Consider the following 21,960-nt stretch of genomic DNA (forward strand, 5'->3'; position numbering starts at 1 on the left):
TGCACAATACCACAGTTTCTATAGGGATGGTTGGCAGAGATCTTTAATCACTACACTCTTACAAAGTTACAGAAATATGCTGTGGGTTAACTTTATATTCTGTTGTACTTCCAGGTGCATGTAATATAATCATTGTTTATATCATGACAAGAATAAAGATAATTAAGGAAATGTGGGCCATGGGTTCATATATTTTATTAATCTAGGGATTGTTTAGGCATGGTTTATTGGAATAAACCACAGTTGGCTTGGTTTGCACAAAGGTTATGCTATGAGGATGGCTTACAAACCACAGGGTTTATTATCAATGCACACGGTACTAGATCCATACAAACCATTTTTGGACTTTAGCATGCTGCATAATTCAGGCAGTCTTTTGTTGTTCCTGTTCCACATGCAAATTGTACATGCATAAAAGGGATGTTTGATTTATTTGGGTCTTTGAAGACTGCTAAAGGAGGGGTGGGGAGGAAGGAAGAAGAGATCTTTATTTCTATTAGTAGCAAAGCCCTTCCCTAAATTGTAGCTCTTAATCCGGGAGACAGCTGTCAGCAAACAGACTTTCCCCTCAAACTGTCCGCTAACAAATGCTCTGAAGTAGTATAAACTTGAGAGCAATCTTGGTAGATTTTTTTAAAAAAAATATTTTTGGTTTATATCTGTTGATAAAGGTGTTGGAAGACTTAGTGGACTGTCTTGAATGAAACCAGGATTGGATGACGACTTTGAAAACATTTTATGTTGCAACTCCATGACATTTTTCTACTTATGGCAAAAGTTTCAGGTCGATAACCCAAGGGTAGTGGAGGAATGAAATGCAGTGACTGAAGGATACTTGACTGGGGTTCAGTTCAGTAAAATGAAGGATCATATCCTGTAGGCCAAACTCAATTTCATTGAGGGCCGCATCAGGGTTGTGTTTGACCTCAGGGGGTTGGGGGGCATGGCCAGTTTGATGCCAAAGGGGTGCCTTTGGCAGCACAAGCACTCTGCCAGTGAAAATGGAGCTCAGGAGGGCCGCATACGGTCCTCCCGAGTTCTGGTTTCACTGGCAGAGGCACCATGGGCTGGTCCTTCACTGTTTCCAGGGCAGCCCTGAGGACCATATCTAAGCACCCTGTGGGCTGAACCTTTCTCGTGGGTCTTGAATTTGACACCCCTGCTGTAGGAGTTTCACTTGAATTTGGAATGCTTATACAAGTGTCGCAAAAACATGCTTAGTTCACTTATGAATTACAGGCTTTTCACTCTGGTAAAGAATCAGTTGCCCCAGGTATAGCACAGGGTTTACTGCAGGAAACCTTTCCATGTGTGATCCTAAACACCACATTATCAAAATGCAGCTCATGTGAGCAACTTTGCATGCTTAATTCTTCATAGGAAGTTTCCTTGCTGCGGTCAGTCACACTGCCCTATGGAAGCCAAATCTTCATAAAGGTCATCAGATCAGTTTTTGAGAGGCAACTGGCTTGCTCACACATGGTGTCTGTGAACTTCTTGACCAGCATTAATGTCTTCAGATCAGGGTGGCTGATCAATATCTGAGGGCAGGGCAAGAAACAATGGATGGAAACTAATCAAGGAGAGAAGCAAACTAGAACTAAGGAGAAATTTCCTGACAGAATAATTAATCAGTTGAACCACATTCCAGAAGTTGTGAAGTTTTTAAGAAGAGATTGGACAACTATTTGTTTGAAATGGTATAGGGTTTCCTGCCTGAGCAGGGGGGTTGGACTAGAAGACCTCCAAGGTCCCTTCTAATTCTGTTATTCTACTTTAGTATGCTTGCATTTCTTTAATTATTTGCTGTACGTATTTACTATATCTGTGCACTGCTTTCAATGTTAGAACAACTTACGTCTCTGGATGCAAATAGCAGTTTCCCACCTATCCTTTCCTTTTATTTCAGAGATGGGAGCAGACCATATATATTAGTCTATAGACCTCTTACACTGTGCACCTAAACTATTTAAACTCCTCCCCTCAGGATGGCGCTACAGGGTATTGAATACCAAAACAACTAGACACAAGGACAGATTTTTTCCCCCTGCACCATCAATGTGCTGCACACCTTATTCTCACAGTGCCATTTAATGTTTATGTATACTTACCCATGTAGTATGGCTGTAGTATTATCATTTATCCTTAGCGTCTTTACTCCCCTCTCTTATTGGGATGATGATGATGATGATGATGATGATGATGATGATGATGATGATTCTGTTGTTTTTCTGTACTACAGACAAATTCCTTATGTGTCTAATCACATTTGGCTAAGTAAAGTACTCTACTCTACTCTGACCCAGTTTCTCTTAGTATATGGAAATAATTGTTTTCCTGAAATAATGGAACAAAGAGAGAAAGCTACACTGTGCTTCATCTATCAGCCCTTGGGAAGAAAAATACTGAAGATGAGGGAAAGTTGAGTGGAACTTCTTAATCTTCTTGAGTTGTCCAATATAATTGGAAAGCAGGATGCACTACCTGAATAATGACCTAATGTATATGCACTAGTATGTGTGCATCACAATAAAAGAAAAAGCCTAATTTGGAAGACAAGTTTGTCTTTCGGTGTGGAAGTTTTATTTTGTAGCCCCTATTTCTCTAGGGTTTAGAGGACCAAACATTAACCGGTCCATTGAAAATGGTTGAATGTATTCTGGTTCTTTATATAAAGAAAATTGGCGGCCCTTTCAGTCAGGGAGGACTTATGTATCATTCGCCTTGATTGGGTCATTCTCCGTTTGGATCATATCTTCCTTCCTAAAATCAACTCCTGGTTCCACCTGGCCCAGGAGGTTATCCTAATGGACTTTTGTCCTAAACCTAGACTTTTGTCCTAAACCTCTCCTAGGGGAGAAGCGCTGGCTCTTGTTCGACTTGCAGAAGACCCTGAGCAGGTACCTGAAACATACCGCTTCATTCCAGTGCTCTGAATCCCTTTTCATATCCTTCCAACCAGCATCTATGGATCATAAGGTCACTCCTTCAACCATTGGACATTGGTTGCGAGCTTGTATCACCTTGTCTTATGAACAACAGGCCAGACCGGTCCCGTGGTGCATCATGGCTCACTCCATGAGGAATCCGCCAACCACGGCCGCCTGGGCAATGCAAGCGTCCATAACAGAAATTTGCAGAGTGGCGACCTGTGTGTCCCCTTTTCCATTTGTGAGGCATTATAAGCTGGACAAGTTCTTCTTGACGGAGGCAGCATTTGGGAGACGAGTCTTCAGGGTGTCCATTCAAGAGGAGAGATCCTTGACTCTCATACTTCCCGCCCTAGTGACGCTTAGCTTGGGTTTGTCCCATGCTTGGACTCTCTAAGCAGCGCACAGGAGAAGGAGTGTTGACTTACCTGAATGGTCTTCTCTGTGTGCTGCAGGAGAGTCCAACCCCACCCTGGGGTCTCTCGCCAACCTGATCAGACTTTGTGGTTGAAACATCTTTGGAATTGCTTGACAGAACCACTGTTATACTACTTGACAGGTCAACGCCTCACTGAAAAACTGAATAATCCAGTGAACTTGTTTGAGCTTAATAAAAAAGCCTTGGATTCTATATAGTGGCAGTATTTACTATCTGGAGGAAAAGATCAATATAGATGATGTTGCAGCACGAAAAAGAAAAGGAAGTGACATTGCAGATGATTATGCAAGAAATTCAAAAAATACAAGTAATAACAGAGAGCATTGAAAAGAGAATGGAGAATATTGAACAAAGAACAGGAAAAATAGATGAAAAAATTGAGAATATTTACCAAACAATGATGAAATATGTGGACAGATTTCAAAAAATTAAAGAAAAAGATGAACAAAGAGACAAGAAAATTGGAGATATTGACAGCAGATTGAGCGTGATTGAAAAAGACAAGAGTGGAAAATTGGAATGGGAGAATGACAGATCAGAATTTTATCTTAGATTCCAGAATATAGAAGAAGAAAAGGGAGAAAATTTGGCAGAAGCAATGAAAGAAATTCTAACAGAGGCATCGGTGATAACCAAAGGGAAGTTGATGAAAGGAACAGATGAGGGGTTTTGAGTCTTTACAAGATATGCTGTGAAAAACAAGTTGCCAAAAGAAGTCCACATAAGATCTACCAAGAAAGCAATTAGAACACAAATACTACAAATGGCAAGAGTTATAAGATTGTACTACTATTGAATGGATACAGGATAACGTAATGAAATGCTATAATAAAAAGTAATTTAAATTTAGTTAAACTTAGAATATTATGCATAAAATGAAGTAATAATTGTTATAGTCAAATAAATGATTAATAACGAATATATGTGTATGTGTGTATATATATATATATATATATATATATATATATATATATATATATATATATATATATATATATAAAAATACACACACACACACATATATATGATTGATAATATGAAATTTTATATAAACTGTAAGTGAGGATTATGGAGAGGATGCACAAAAGTTTTGTAACCAAATATAAACAATTTTATATGGAATACAATATAAAGATGTAATATTACTGGATGGTCTTAGGATGATGAAATGCCATAATATAAATTTATTCTAAATTTAGAATATTTCACATAAAAGGAAGTAGTAATAGTTATAGTTAAATAAATGTTTAATAATGATAATAATTGCATACATATATATTTAATTGATAATATGAGATTATATATAAATTGTAAGTGAAGACTGGTGAGGAAGTATAAAAGTTTTGTAACCAATCGACACACTGTATGTAACTGGAGAATGGTTTTTATGTTTTTATGTTTGTTTATGTTTGTTGGTTTTAAAATACCACCCCCCCCCCCCCCCCCCCCCCCCCCCCCCCCCCAAAAAAAAAAAAAGAAACAAAAGAAAAATTGAATGATCAGTGCAGAACCAAAAGCATAGCCAAAAAATTCCAATTCAGTCCTGGGCAGATAGGCAGAATTTAACCTATGCTTGGACACAGCACACAGAGAAGACGATTCAGGTAAGCCAACACTCCTTTTCCTGAAATAATGGAACGGAAACAGAAAGCTACACTGTGGCTCATCTATAAGCCCTTGGGAAGAAAAATACTGAAGATGAGGGAAAGTTGAGTGGAGTTTCTTAATCTTCTTTAGTTGTCCAATATAATTGGAAAGCAGGATGCACTACCTGAATAATGACCTAATGTATATGCACTAGTATGTGTGCATCACAATAAAAGATAAAGTCTAATTTGGAAGGCAAGTTTGTTTTTCGGCGTGGAACATTTATTCTGGTCTTTGTAGCCCCTATTTCTCTAGGGTTTAGAGGATCAACATTAACCAGTCCATTGAAAATTGTTGAATGTATTCTGGCTCTTTATATAAAGAAATAAGCATTCAGGCATTTTCATATAATCAAATATGTATTAAATTGCTTTTTGGATAGAAAGAACCTTGTTCACATTCTAAAATAAATGAATGATTTTGCAGTCCTAGATATTTACTAGTTATATATTACTATGTACATATAGTAATTACATTGAGAGGAAAAATATTTTTTTCATAACAATTAATGTTTGTAAATGTTTATGGAAGTACATAACAAATATAACAAACACATGGACTAATTAAGATGAAAAGGATGACAACCCTTGTGGCTTGTTCTGAAAAATAAAGAACATTACAATGGTAAGACTTAATTATTTCTGTAAACATTTCAAATGACTTTCCACTTAAAAATGGAATTTCTAAACTAGTTTATATCTTCTAAACCTTTTTGACATTTATATATACCATGTCAAGAATAAATTACTCCTTATTTATTTATTTACTTTATTATGGATTTTAATATATTACCATTTATGACCGCATATATTTGAATTTTTAAAGGCATTTATTATTGAATCATAAATGAAAAGGCTTTTTTCTTGTGGTTTTTACATTCATTCATACATACATTCATGCAGTACAAAAACTCATTGATTGAACATTAATATATAATTACTTTAGTAGTAAGGTGAATTTTCATTTATATGTCATACACAAATAATACACTACTAGCTGTGAGATATATTATGCATATCACACCATATACATGTCAATGAGTGTGTGTGAGTGTGTGTGTGTAATACTATATACTCAAGCTCAAGCATACAAACACACAAGTATACACACAAACACACATAGCTACATACCTCAACGAACAAAATATGGAATTAGGAGCCAATAGTAGCTAGGGCAGAGCGGTATGAAAGCTAAATGCAGCCAAAACCAAGAAAAGGTAACTATAGTAGTAAGCAAAGGTATTTCTCTTCTAATAGGACTGTAGCCTTCATAACCACATAAACTATGAAAAGCTAATGTCTCCATTAGTAAGGATGATGTAGAGCATGATGTAGAACATGCGTCATCACAGTGTTGTCACATGACTTCCCCTTTGCTAAACTGGGTGTGGGCGTGGCCAGCATGTGATGCATCCAGCCTGCAGCCCGTGAGTTTGACACCCCTGGTGTAGAGGGATTTAACAAACATTAAATGGGACCATGTAGGCTTGCCAAATTAGGTTTAGTAACACTCATCTAGGGAAAACTACCCACTAATAATAATCTTATGTTTGTATTGAATCTCAAGTTTATTACTATCATTCATTCTGGTGGGCAAAATAAAGGAGGTGGTTTTTTAAAGCAAATTTCTTAATGCCAGCAAGCCAAATCATTGTGGGAAATAGGCAACCAAAGTCACTCCACAGAATTGGAGGGAGATGAGCAGTAATCAAAATACATGCTTAGGTAGCTCATCATTCTTTACTGGCCTATTGGCAAAATGGGAAATCAGTTCACATAAATATCCATCTGTTTTAAAGATGATATTTCTGCCTGACCAAAGACAGATGAATCCGTATATAGGTTTTGGGTATCTAATATATTACATATGTGTCTGATGAATATAAACATCTGAAGCAGTTCATTCATTTGCATATGAGTTTGGACCACTGTTTGTTTCAATTATGGACATATTATGGTTGCACTGTGTGACTTACTACGTCATTGTGAAGAAGAGGGCATCATTTTGGTTTTATTATTTGGAACAGATGAACATTTAATAAGTGTGTGTGTGTGTGTGTGTGTGTGTGTGTGTTGCTAATGTTGTAATGGTGTTTGGAACTGCACCGCATCATTAATATTTTGCAGCATTGATCAGGTTGGATAAGAATAATGTAAACGGCAGTTTAACTGTGCTCTTATTTTGTAAGATAACATGTTAATGATGTGGCTGTTTTAATTTAACTTTAACAGACAATTTAAATATAGGTTTCCTTTACAGAGACAAAAGTTGCAATTTAAAGCTCTTTGGTAGTCTAAAAACAGCTTAATTCTCTAGTAACATAGTAATAAGTATTAATCCAGCTTATGCAGTGATTGCAGTATGTCATGTTTGTGAAAGATTCTCTAACTGGGCTTTCTCTTGGCTTTAGGTATATGTCTGTTTCAGTGCATATGTGTATACACATGTACACAATTGTTAAATTTCTTATGCTGAGACAAGCTATTCATTTTAATTGACGTTCAAACAGCAGCAAAAATTACCATGTCTCTAAGGTTTCCTCAACATCACCATGTCTCTTTACCTCCCATGTAGACTGGGTGAGAGGACTGTTGTTTTCTTCATAAGTGGAGGGCACTGTGGTAAAGGTTCATTTTTTAGAGTCTAAATTCCCTTTACTGATCAGGAAATCATTGTGACCTTTATTTTTCCTAGTGGTTGAAACAGCATCATTAGAATTGGTATGCCCAATTCTTATGTTTCTTATGTTTTGGGGCAGTGGAATTTTGCATCTGAGTTTTTGGTTGCCAGAGGTTGCAGTGCGGTCTAGAGATTTTGCAGAAGCTAATTAAATTTCCCTTTAAAGCTAAAAACAAAACAAAATTCATACCTAAAATATTGATCCCATTCGCTTGAGGCTCAGTCAGCTGCAAAAGAGGAATTACTGGATTGCAGTTTTCCATCCTTGATTTAGTTCATTAGGAAATGGAATTTCATTGTTAGATTTCTTCATCATACAAACCTGTTCTGACCCCCCTCGTCCCACACCAATACACTCCGAGCCAAAGATAAGTTACGGCATTTAATTAACAGACAGACAAGTCCTTGGCAGCAAACCGGCACAGACAAGCTTGGGCAGCAATCCAGCACAGATAAGCCGTGGCAGCAATCCAGCCTGCCAAGTTCACAATAATGTTCTCCAGCATTAGTTCCTGCATTGACTTCTGCAAAAGGGATGTGTGCACAAGCAGTCCTTTTATAGTCTGGAGAGGAGCCTAATGACCACCAGCTGAGTGCAATTACCTCCTGTACTTGCACAACTGTTCCTGACGCCTATTAGCTCTTCGGTGCCGGACATCCAGGAACAACTCACTGCTGGCGTCCGGATCACTCTCTCTTGTCTCCTCCCCACTGGTCCAAGACTCAGGCGCCTCCTGGTGGCCAACCAGCCTCTCTGCGCCCTGCTCAGAGTCGAAACCCTGTCCAGGATCCTCCACATCCTCCAGAGCCGACTCATAGGGCCCCTCGCTGTCGGACTCTGGTGGCAGCTCCAATGGCTCTTGCTGGGCCACAACACAAACCCATAATCCATCTCTCTTCTAAATGAGAAAAACAGATTGGACAAGAAAGTAGGGTATGACTCTTCTTCCAGAAACTAAGCTTAATATAATTTAAGTTTGTGCCTAACCATGGCAAAGGAAAGAAAGCTAGACAAATTGTAGTTTTTAAAAATTAACTGGGAAAAGAATCTTTTGGGTTCAAATTTTCATTGGAAAGTGAATTAGATGCTGTGTTTTTAAAGCTTGCCTCTGTTTATGCTCAGGTCCAACACTGATTTTTTTCAAAAGAAACAAAATTATATTCATTCCTTGAATGTATTGGGAGAAAGTTGCATTAACCAGATATTAGCAAATAACAGGTTACATATCTGAATGGATTTCAAACTCTGTTGCAACTCGGTTTAACCTTAGTATTGGTATTTGAAGCCCTATGAATCTCTTAAAAGGTTATGAACTGTCTTTCCCATTATTTATAATCTCATAATAATAGATGGGAGCTGTGCAGGATATTTAATAAAAAAAAGGGAGAAAGGAAATCTGAACAAAAAATAAAATAAAAACCACAGTAGTTATTGCATAAATCAAAAGGTTTTATGTCATAACAGGAACATGTGCCACACTTGCTTGTATATTGAATTTTAGTAGTTGGTTGCATAAAAAAGTGAAGTGTAATGAAACTGCAAGCAAAGTATTCCCCAGTCAGCCTTATCTTTGTTCTGTTTGTCCTTCAGACATAGCTTTTCTTGCCTTTTTCAATAAAACCCATCCAGCTCTTTACTTTCATTATTTTTTTTTTCATTTTGCATCTCTCTGTAACCGAGCTGAGAAAACCAATGAGATTCAGTGCTTTTCTATTCGAATCCTTGGCTGTTTTTTAAGAGATCAAAACCTAGAATCCTGCTACATAGTATTAAGGCTTAGCCACTGATGTTCCCTATAGAGGTTATGTTTTTCTTGTGGGGAGATGGGTGGGAGGGAAAAGGGTGAAGGGTGACACTTTTGAACAGGCTTGTAGACAGTAAACACTGCTTTCCTTGTTTCTTAGGATCCTCTTTGCAAGCTCGGTGCTTAACCTGACTGAACTGGTTGCCCTTCGGCCTGACCTTGGCAAATTGAAAAAGATCCTTTACTTCCACGAGAACCAATTGACATATCCTGTCCAGAAATGTCAGGAAAGGGACTTCCAATATGGGTATAACCAGATTCTATCATGGTAGGTACATCTTGTACCCTCTTGTGGTTAATTATTCTATTTTTAAGTCACTTTCATTCATTCAACATTGATAGAATCCTAGTCCTTTTCAAGGGATTACAGAGATAAAGAGGAATGGACCAATGTAGTATGAAAATATCAGGGGAGTCTACTTTCTATAATCTGATCATAGAGAGAGAAGCATGCCTAGATTTTATTGTGAGAATCAAATTGTACTACTTTTCAGTATGTACCTTCCTTGTGATACAGACAAGATGTTTATGCTGTAAGAGTACTTAACAAAGGGGCAATTAATCATCACTGGTTTAACAATAGTGTTTATTGCATACAACTGAAATTAAAATAGAGTTCAAGGAAGCAAACAAAAATTATAATATCCTCCAGCAGCAATATTAAGGTAGAGAGGGTTGTAAACCTACCAGATAAATCCTTACATTTATTTCATTGTGTATTCACAATGTGTGAACACAACACACAATATTTGTGCAGTGATAAAACACCCAGATATTTAAAAGGCTGTGATCCTTTATATTGTTACTTTGAAACCAACATACTTCTTGAACATAAGTTAATGAAATAAAGTAATAGAAGTTTAGAAGTTTAGAAGTTTAATTTTATTTATAGGCTGCCCAATCCCGGAGGACTCTGGGCGGCTTACAGAAAGGGGAAATAAAATAAAATAAAAATAAAATAGACAAATTAAAAAACAACACGTATACATTCAAGTAAAGTTTTAGACACCTACATTAAAATTGAAAAGCCAAATTTGCTTGAATATAAAATTGATTCATTCATTCAATCAGTCAGTCAGTCAGATCCTGCTTTTATTATTATGTTCACCAACAACTCAAGGCAGCAAACATATCCAACATACCCCTCTCCTATTTTTCCCATAACAACAAGTCTGTTTCACCTATTTTTATTAAAAGAATTACTGTAAATGTAGAGTGAACATTTTAAGGCTTACTTAAAAATGACAACTGGGACCAGCATCTCCAGTGCAGTTGTTAAGCACTGTTCTTAACACTGTGGTTAAGCCTGCAGTTTGTTAAACAAGACATCAGGTGACTACAGCTTGCAGATTTACTGCAGTCAATTGACTGTTTGTCAGAAACTGTCTGTGAAGCGTGCAAATCATAATCGTATGACTTCAGGTCATAGGATTGCAGGACTGTGATGGTCATAAATGCCCATGGGATGCAAAATATCTGAATCTTGATTGTGTGTGAGGACTGCTTATAAGCTACTTTTTTCCAGCTTTTTGTGTTTATTGTAAACAACAAACTAGTCAAGGAACTACCAAAAGGAAAACAACATTCCCACCAACATAGGCAGGGAAGCCACTGTTATAGACAGAAAGCAATCTCACCTCCCTTCCAATGTTCCCTCTAATTTTTTTTCAGTGTGAGCGGAAAAGTATAGTGTTTGAGCGGCACATTTTCATGCCTGAGCACCTGAATTTTTTTCACAGATGTCACCTAAGACAACAACGAAATCAGTGTTATTTGAAACTCAAAGTTATGTTTATTCAAGGTACCCGCTTAATTAAAAGTGTTATATAATATCAGTATCACTTAACAACGGTCCTGCTTAGCAACCAAAATGTTGGCTCAGAAATTCTGGCATTGAAGCACGCAAGTCTTAAAGCTGTCAAGTTACAAGACCCTTGCACCCCTAACCCTTTAGGAAAAAAAAACCCAGGGGTCTTCAAACCTGACAGCTTTAAGCCTTGCTGACTCCCAGAATTCCTCCTCCAGTCATGTTGCAGCAACGTCATCTGCGTGGATCTGCTCCATCTTCGGTTTTTTTTTCACAGGAGGCAGGGCTGCTGCTGAAGATGCCAACGAGCCCCCACCGCCACTAGAATATGCATTTGTTTAGCATGACATAGAATAGTCTTTCAACCAGAAGTATGGAATAAAAGAGAGACTGATAAATATTTAAAAAAATAAAACCAAAAAGCAGCTATTTATTTGAGTTCTAGATAAACATTTACTTCAGATTTAATAGTGTTTCAGAGATGTGGCTGTCAGCTATTTGTGTATGTATGTTATTATTATGGAAGGTTAGATGAGATTTCACCAACATTATTCACCCCTGATTAATGCATTCATTCTAATAATCGAGTCTGACTCTGAATTACAAATCTATGTCTGAAGAATCTGGGTTAAGTTTTGGATTGGAAATTTGGGGAACATGAAAGTTTATGCATAATTTTTGTAATTTTTTCATTGGGTCTTAATAATGATTTTATTCATTTGGGATTTTTTTCATAGGCTTAACACAGCTCTAATTTTGTCATTAGGAGCAATGTAACATTGGCCACTAATGTATTGTATACAGGTTGCCTTAGAAGGCAATACCTTTTGTATAGTAGGAACTTAAGATAGGCAGACTTCATACAGATAAACAATTGAGAAATATTGTTCTTTTTAAAAAGCAGTGTTAATTGCTGCACCTTTCTCATATTAAGTATATTAGCTCAAGTTCATGTTAGGAAAAACTTTCAGTCTTAAAGGTTTGGTGAGGAGAAATCCAAAAATTCTTTTAAAGAATTTAAATTAAATTTGAGGCTACCTCTGCTTTCTCTCTCCCTCCCTCAGTTGTGCAGCAGCGGCGGCGGCAGCTCTCAGCCTATGGCGGCAGCGTCACGCAGGCTGTGGAAGGAGGAGGAGGAGGAGGAGAAGGGAACCAAAGAGATGCTTTTACCGGGTCTGCGCCCCACAGCCAGGACCGTCCTTGCGCCTCAAGCCACGTTTCTTCCTGCAAAGCCCTTCGGGCAACCCGAGAGTTCCGCTTGACGCCAGAAGGGCTTTGCAGGAAGAAACGCAGCTTGAGGTGCAAGGACGGTCCTGGCTGTGGGGCGCAGACTCGGCAAAAGCCTCTCTTTGGTTCCCTCCTCCTCCCCCTCCTTCCACAGCCTGCGTGATGCTGCCGCCCAGGCTGAGAGCTGCCGCTGAAACAAGTTTGGGGAGGTCCTTTGCAGGCGGCCAGTTCTAGCCGCCTGCAAAGGACTTCCCCACGTTTGCTTTGAAAGAAACCTCTGCGCGGCAGTTAGAAACCTCTGCGCGGGGGTTTCTTGCCATGTGCGCGGCCGCGCAGCTGCGCACCTTAGAGGGAACAGTGCTCCCTTCTATTCTAATGATGTTACCTATTGGTAGTTTGTTAATGAAACATCTGCAACAAAACAACCGAGCTCAGAGAGCACCAAGGGCCCCACATGAAACAAATGAAATGTTAAAAAGTTATATTTATGTAGTTACTTACCAAGCACATCTAAATTATATTGAAGTAACCCAAATTTCTTTACAATCCCCAAGGTATGTCACAACTTTTGAACTTTTTTAATGTTTGAAAATTGAATTTGAAAAATTTGATGCCCTATCACCCATAGTTCAACCCTGAGCTGTAAATATTTTCTTCTATTGCCATCCATGGTTCCCTCATACCTTTCATATATCCCCTCTCATTATGTCTACTGTTGCATTAGCATTCCATCAACTATGGGTTATCTTGTCTTGTCCATGTATAGTTAATTTCAATAACCCACTTATTGTTAGTTTGTACTGGTTTCCCAGCATTTGATCTGGATTCTGTTAATCTGGGCAATGTCCAGACCAGTATGACTATCTTAGTTCATGTCACTCTTATATTTGAGGTAAAAAGGTGAAGCTTTAGGGGGTCATACTATGCTGTTACCATTAAGTTATCTAGCCGTTCTATTTTTTTTTTTAAAGCCAATATATAAAAAGCTGTTTGTGTGGAAGAAATATGTAAGTGGAGAAAAGAATGGCTAAAGTACAGGACTAGAGGTAACTATATCCTCCATCAGTAATTTGTTAGTAATTCATGTAAAGATCCATAAATTTTAAAGAAGTAAATATACAATCTGTATATTGCAATACAATTTTTTTTGCAGTACAAATGGCATGTGTACCTTTTTCTGTTATATAAATTGTAATCAGTATTCTATATGTCAAGGTAGGGCAGAAATACCAGAGCAGTTATCTTTTGTCCCTTATAAAATGCACATTAGTTTTTGTGTGCCATTTTAATGCCACTAAATTGGCATTTTTTTTCCTAATTTGAATTACAGGATTACCTTTATGTATGTATAATTCATAAATACAAGGTCAACATTTTTTTATTAGTTGATTTTTTTATTTGTGCCATCTATTTTTGCATTTATATTATTGATATGAATTATTTTAGCTCATTAAAATGGGTTTTGTAAAGAATTAGAGATGGGAAAAAGATGGCTTATGTCCTTTTTCTCTGAGCACATTTTAACCTGTCTAGGTTAATTTAAAATAATAACTACTGTATTTTTTGAACTATAAGACACACCGGACCATAAGATGCACTTAGGTTTAGAGGAGGAAAACCAGGAAAAAATGGTTTTTGCCTCCCTGAGTCCCATTTCCCCCCCTCCCTAGCATCCAGAAACACTCAGCAGGCAAAAAACGGGCCTGTTTTTGGCCTCCGGTGGCCTCAGTGGATCCTGTTTTTTTCCCTCCCATGCTTCTGGACACTGGGGAGGAGAAAAATGGGACCCGTGGAGGCAAAAACTATTTCTTTCTTTTTCCTCTCAGAATTCTAGGTGCATCTTATGGTCCGGTGCATCTTAAAAATATGGGCCCGTTTTTGCTCTCCCCAGCATCGGAGTGTCCAAAAATGGGACACGCAGAGGGTTTGGGAGGCCAAAAATGGGCTCGTTTTTGGTCTGCAGAGTGAGACTTTGTACTATGACAATCCTTAGGGAATGGGCCCAAATCTACCTTATTCCTAGTGAAAGAACAGCTTTACACCAAACAAGTTCTATGTATTATTGATTGTTGTTTATTTTCTCCCTCTTTTATTAGCTTGGTTGCTGACATTGTGGTTTTCAACTCTGCCTACAATATGGAGTCATTTCTAACATCAATTGGGAAATTTATGAAATTGATGCCTGATCACAGGCCTAAACATCTGGAAAAGCTAATCAGGCCAAAATGCCAAGTCCTTTACTTTCCAATAAAGTTCCCAGATGTGAGCAGGTTAGTACCTTTCTACCGTGTTCTCTCAATGGGGTCAGGTATTATTGCATTTCATTTCACCACTATCATGATCATGATAACCAAAATAATACATTTCATGCCAAAATATTTTTCGAGACAGAACTAAGAGTACAGAAAGTATTAAGCCAGGGCAATTTGTAAGCAAGCAATCATAGAGATGGAGGAAAAGGAAAGAAATTAGAGCGAAAATAGAAAGACTGCTGAAGAAAAAGTTCTCTCTGAAAAAAAAAATAAAAGACATGTTTTGATATATTTGTTGATTTAGAGAAAGCATATGGTAAGTGAATAGGCTTAATTTATGGAAGGTTTGTGTGAAGAATGTTGTTTGCTGAATACTGTATGAATGATAAATGGAGAAAGTAAAGCATGCATGGATATAAATGGAATGCTTACTGAATGTTTACATTGATGAGAGACTAAAAGAAGGTTATATAATGACCCTTCATTGTTTAATGTATGTATAGCCAAATGTTTAAGGAAAGCTTATGGTGATATTGAAATATGTTGATTAGATACATGATGTATATGTATTTTTGAACACAAATGATGTCATGTTGTTAGCTGGGAATTTGAATATTGGAATATATATATCAATGAAAATGGGTTTAAAGTCGAGGACAAATAGAGTACGTAAATGAATTTGTTTATCTTAATAGAAAATATATTTACAAAAGATGTAAAAATGGGTGGAGAAGTTTTAAAAGGTTCAAATGCTGGTAGAAAAGTAATGGGTATTAAATGATCTGTTGTGAGAATGAATATCAAAACAAGCAAATTTGGTTGCTTATAAAAGCTGCTTTTGTTTACTTAGTGATATGGAGCTGAAAGTGGAATATAAAAGGAGAACTATAAAGGGAATGGATTACTTAAGAAATGTGCAGGGAAGGAGGAAATAAGGCCAGGAATAAGTGGGTGGCAATGAAAGTTGATTCATTGATTGACTATAAAAATGTGATGAGGAAGTTTGGTCATATTTAGAGAGAATAAATATAGAAGGAATATATGAAAGAAGAATGAATTAAGAAAGAAGGAGGAAATGAACTAGACAATTGATTAAATAGAGTTGGTAGGAGAGAGGTATGCAGTTTATGGGAGATAGGTTACAGAGATCAAAAAATATTGAAAGTTACAGTGAATGGTGTCTACGTAAATTAAGTTTGGTTGTATTTCTTTTTTTCGTTTTACAGCATATGTTTAGGGTTGGTTTTTTTTTGCTTACTAATTCTTGAGATCTTTTGGTCCTTTGCATAACATTGATTTCTCAGAAGACAGTAGTGTAATTGGTATGTATAGATGGATGGACTCCTACTTTGTCAGTGTTGCTTGTGTGTGAGAGAGAGGGTGCGGGGGAGGGAGAGAGAGAGAATGAATGAATATGAATGAATAAGTGCTGCCATAGGAAGCATGTCCCAATGCATTTGGTTAGATTGTTGCTTTCTCAGATCTCAAATAGCTAAGGATTCTTCTTTGATGCCTAACATCCTGATTTTTTAGACTTAGACTTATTGTCACTTTGAATGTACACTAATTGGCATACATTAAAATGGAATTTTGTTGCATAGAGCTCTCAAAGGGACACCACCTCCAATATACACTGCATAAACATGATTAAATACATATGTACAAAAATATGCATATACCCACATATATGACACAGAGAAACAATACAGGTACGAGCGTTCCTTTAGCGGAAGTTTGAAGTTACGCAATAAGCGCTTCCTAGTATTTATGAACAAGTCCCGAAACTACAAATCTTGTAGCACCACTGCAGTTGTTCACCCTTATGAACAACCTCAGAGGTTCTGCAACATTCATCCTGCACATTGCTGGCTGAAATAGAAACAAATCCTGCGAGTTTATTAGACGGATGGCATAGGGAACAAAGCTGTTACAGAATCTGGTAATCTGCTAGAAAATGGTTTTAAAAAGTACCAGTATTCCAGTGAATCTTTTCTGTCTCCGTATACGATTGGGAGAAGACAAGGTGAGAATTGGAGGACTACCAAACAGAATTTTCAGACCCAAAGTATAAAAAGCATTGAAAAATCACCTCCAACAGAAGATGAGGAGAAAAACCTTTCCAGAATCAGGAAATACAAGACACAGTCTTAGCAATGTGAAATTATTTAATTAATACATTATCTAGTGACACTGAACAGTTCCTTTGTGGAATGCTACTGGAAGGGAGAACTGCACAACCCTAAGGATTACTTCGCGCCTCCTACACACATCTATCTGTATTTTGAGGTCATTTTTTTCCATGCACCCCATCCTGTGAAACAGTAGGGGGATTCCTCGAGAAGGAAAAACCCATCTTTCATCAATATGCCAACATCTTACCCTGCCAACTACTTTCATGTCTTCTCTGATACTTGCAGCATATTTTTAAAAAATATTATTATAGGCTTTAAAATATTAGTCATTTGTAATATTCTGGAGGGTCTATAATTTTCATACTGCTTTTATATATTTGCTTTTTAAAAAACCTTTTTATGTGCTGTTTCTTTTATGTATGCTTTCTACTGTTATAGTAAACTATCCAGACAATTTATTTGAATAATGGGATGTCCATTTTAATGGAAGAATGCATAAACTAATGTTTGGTTTGTTGGTCCAATAATCTGACTTAGTATTAGTCAGCTTTTAATGTACCAGTTACTAGTTTGGGAATGACTCTGTTGGAAGTATGTTAAATTAATTTGCTACATATTCTTATATAATTTTGAAAACTATACAAAAAGATACGGGTTTTTAGCAGCTACACTAGAGAATTGCTGACATTTATATATGCAGAATATATAAAAAGAAAATACATAGAGATTGGCCTGGTTGAATACATGCCAGTGTGGTGTTTTTTTTTAAAAAAGGCATTGTACAATACTCAGAATACTGTGTTTCAAAAAACAAATTCAATTTCTTAAACATATCTTTTACACAAGTTTTCATTCATTAGATTTGAAAATTAATTGTGGCATACCTTCTGATTTATTTTATATAATGTGTGTGTGTGTGTATGTGGTGTGTATGTATGTATGTATGTATGTGTGTATGTGTGTATGTGTGTATGTATGTATGTATAAAACACAAACTATTTACTGCTTGTAATAAACACTAACAGAGCAATCCATGCATGAAGTTATGCATTTTAGTTTCAGTTTTTAGTTACAGTTGCCGCTATTTATTTTTCTAATAAGATCTTCTGTTAAATAAATGTTGAATGCACCTATGGCAATTGAATGCAGCTTATTAATTTAGTCTGTGTTACTCTAGCAAAAGCAAGCTGAATGGAAATGGAGAGAAAAAGGTTAAGAAATATCAGGGCCAAACTTAGATTCATAAAGCAAGCTTTTTGCCCAGAGTGTTTTTGAAGTTATTTTCAAATGGTAATTTGCTTTATCCAAACCAAACTCATACACTGTAAGTAAGTGATTATTTGCATGAGTGACAGTCATTTGAATGCCTGCAGTCTTTTAAAAATGCATAAGTTTGCAGTGATGTCGAGGGCGGGATGGAGAACAAAATAACCAAGGTGATTTTTTTTCTCTCTCCTTATTTTGACCTCCTTTTTACTTGTTGTTACTTCCTTTAATATGATTTGTATTTCTATATCCAGCAGAGTTATATTGAAAACAAGAAGCTTGCAAGTAAGATTTGTAAAAGTAAGCTTCATTTTAAGTTAATGTTGTGATTCTGATATAAAATAAAAATATATTAGTTCAGGATACATGATCTAGAACTGGGACATATCACAAGAGTAAGTAGGTAGCAATTTAGGTAAAAAAAAAAGAATTTATTTATAGTGTTTCTTAACCAAAGATAACAAATGCATCTTACAAAAAACAGGACTAGGTTAATTGTGTCAGAGTTAGAGGAGAGATATGCCAATTTCTAGGTATAATGTGTATGTGTACAGTATCTTCTTTCAGAGTAAATAGCAGTGCCAAGTAATCTTTGATTTTTGGTATGTGTTTGACTGTAAACAACAACTGCACATAATTGTTCCCTTCAGTTTCCGATTAGTCTTACTTCTCTGATCAACTGATAAAAAAATAATTAAAATATTAAAAGGAAGGTTCTAATACAAATAATCAGAACAGCAATCATGAAGATGCAAGTGCACCCTAAATAGCTATGTTAACATTGCAATATATAACTAAAACAGGAAAAGTCAAGAAAAAATAAATAAACTTTCTCATTGAAAATATTCTCCAGGGAAGAATAGGTTCTCAGAGAGACAAAGATTCAAGCAGCCATTGTGTAAACAACCAACTACAGATTCCGCATAACAAGTGCAAAATACCGTCCCCTTGCTGGTGCATCATAAGCTGGTGAGAAAAAGATTCAAGGCATTTCCACCCTATCATACCCTAAGAGATAGTGGCTCTAAACTTTGTTTCTACAATTTATGTGCTGCTCAATTCCCAAAGGGCTGTTGGGAAATAATTCACTTGTTAGACATTTTTTCCCACTACTCCTGTCATCTTAATCAATCTCGCTAAAGAGAAATCTGGAGGTTCATGCTTGGGAAAAAAACAACCTGGCAAACAACATTTACAATCACAATATGTACTTCAACTTTGTCCATCTATCTCTCCCCACCTATTTTTGGTCAACCTGCCACCTACTCTGCCACCCCCAGCTGACTATCACTGTCTTCTACCTTCTGCTGCTGATGTGGCACACCCAGCCAAGGCAGCTGCTAGCCCTTTGCAACACCTCATGACCACAATGTCTTGTGAGGCCTCTGCAAGGCCTCCATAATGCTTCATGAGGCCTTTGTGATGCGTGCGTGACCCCTCACAGAGGCCTTGTGAAAGGTCAGTAGCTGCCTTGGTTGTGCACTTCTCAGCAGTAGAAGAAAGAAGACTGCAAAGGGGCAGCTGGAGGTGGCAGAGGGGTGGAGAGCAGGGCAGCCAAAAGGGCAGAGATGGTGGAGGAGCAGATATGCGGGTTGGAGAGCTGAAGTGGAGGTGAGTGCAGCAGGGCAGTGGAGCCCCATCTGCCAGGAAGAGGCAACGAGATGGAGCCAGCAAAAGAAGTGTGAGTTCCCCATCTAAGGATGGCATGCTTTTTGCCTCATGACCACAAGCATTACTGGAACTGCCATTGCTAATCAGTACAGTCACATGATGTTTTATCTAATGATTGCTTTGCTTAGGGATGGAAATTTCTAGTCCCCATTAGAGTCAATAAGCAAGGACTACTATAGAAGTAAATGGAAAATATGGATTATAATACAATTTTCTGAAGAGTCAAGGACAGGTGGTTAACACTTTAAATTGGCAGTTGTTATATATCTTGTAGATAAACTTGTAGATTCTAGCAGACTTCATAAGTGTTTTTTTCCACCCCACATTTCACCCTCACAGTTCAGCTGTCTGTTTGGCATTTTGTAAAATTAGGGCTAGGGTTGCCCGTTATGAAAATAAATTTGGTTTTGCCATTTGGTTTTGTAATTTTAACAAGCTACTCTAGACAATCCTGATTTTTTTTGCACTTAGCCCAAAGATGGTCAAGGGTGACAAGCTACAAAATTTTGGATGGCACAATCAACATTTAACAGCAAGTATTGTCAAAAGCATACCCCAGTCTGACGTGATTTTCAAGTGCTGCTGAGGCCATAAAAGAATGTCCTGTGTGCTTGTGTGATCTCCAGAGCCTCTGAAAAATCACATACAAATGGCATGTGCTTTCATGTGGTTTATGGAGGTAGCAGAGGCTGAAGAAGAACATTCTCCAAAGTTGGTTCAAGAATGAATGCCTTGTGTGACCTGGAGCAGCCTCGGATAGGCCGCAGGGGTCTGTTAACAGAAAGGAAGCCCCACATGAAAGTAAGTAGTGTGGCAGATCCTGGGGAGTGCTGGGCCATAGAAATAAACACACTGTTCCCTAAGGATTATCCACCTTCAGGAACTGCTCAAAATGCCATTTTTGAGTCCCAGTGTTAGTGCTAGGTTGAAGCTGAGAGCCAGGCTTCTAGTGCTCAGCCTCAGTGCTGCTGCCAGTGCCACCCGTCAAGGTGGCCTAGATATGTGAGGGCAGCTAGATAATTGTTTCACTTTTGTTTGGGGAGGGTGGGACATGTCAACAGAGTCAGGTTAGGCATTTTCCAAGCCCAAAAGGTTTGCCATTATTGATTAACCTATATTGGGTAGGGTAGGTTCAAAGCGGATGTCAGCTTGGACATTTATATTTAAAGTATTCTAAGAACGGCTTGTTGTTATCACTTCCAGATACCCATAACATTATTCAGTCTCATGTTCTAACCCTGTAATGCCAGTGACTCGTATGTAGAGGGATTTTAGTATGTGAAATATGTCTTTAATCCAAATGCATGATTCATGCAAATTGTCAGATCTGTGTCTGTGACCTGTCGCTGGGTTTTTGGAGGATTAAAGTTGTTCAATCTATAAACCAGTTACACAAATTGCTATATCGCACTCGAATCACGGCACTGAGACAATATTTTTCATCAGCATTTGCCATTATTTAGAACTCAGGGCCTGCTCAAGATTTTTATCCAGTGGTTAGCTGACATCTGGGGCAATTTGCCTCCTCAGCTGTTGCCATGCCATCCCCTTAGAGCAAGTAGTTCTGTTTTACATGGACATCTATCAAAAGAGGAAACAACACCCTTCCTTCTCATATCAGTTCCTTAACAGTTAAATCTTATGTCCGAGATCATTTAAAACCATGACAGCACAAATAACAGATAAAAAGGAACAGATGGGAGGACTAGGGGTAAAGATAATGAAAACTCATTTCATCTGTATAACTTGTTAGTTTTCTGTGTAATGTGTGCTTTAAATTCTAAAATACTGAAAGGACAAAATAAATTTTCAAATGTGATTCTTTTTGATAGTGCAAAATGCTACAAATAGTCCCCCCCCCTCCTGAAGTGATAATAAAGCAGATAACTGAGAAAGTAAACTTCAGTTTTATATGATGTAAGAACATCCTACTTCTAAGTAGTGAAAAGTGTTTGGAGAGCAACTGTCTTAATTGAAGCAGTAGATCAACCTGTGATCTGCACATGATGTAACATTTTTTGGTACTTCCCACATACAATGTGGAAAAATCCAGGTGTGTTGGCGTATAATGCCGCTGACAAACTGAACATCTTTTATACAAGGGA

General features: G+C 37.4%; 1 protein-coding gene across 2 annotated transcripts in view; it reads left to right on the forward strand.

Moving 5' to 3' along the window:
- The window catches only part of GTDC1 (glycosyltransferase like domain containing 1), a 261,568-nt gene that overhangs the window by 120,285 nt on the left and 119,323 nt on the right, over nt 1-21,960 (forward strand). For both annotated transcript variants that reach the window (XM_032222126.1, XM_032222133.1), the window contains exons 3-4: nt 9,601-9,768; nt 14,631-14,804. In XM_032222126.1, the coding sequence (XP_032078017.1) occupies nt 9,601-9,768; nt 14,631-14,804 (342 nt within the window). The remainder of the gene's footprint in view (nt 1-9,600; nt 9,769-14,630; nt 14,805-21,960) is intronic.

The sequence above is a fragment of the Thamnophis elegans genome, chromosome 1 (genome assembly GCF_009769535.1).
Source record: "Thamnophis elegans isolate rThaEle1 chromosome 1, rThaEle1.pri, whole genome shotgun sequence".
Classification (NCBI taxonomy): Eukaryota; Metazoa; Chordata; class Lepidosauria; order Squamata; family Colubridae; genus Thamnophis; species Thamnophis elegans.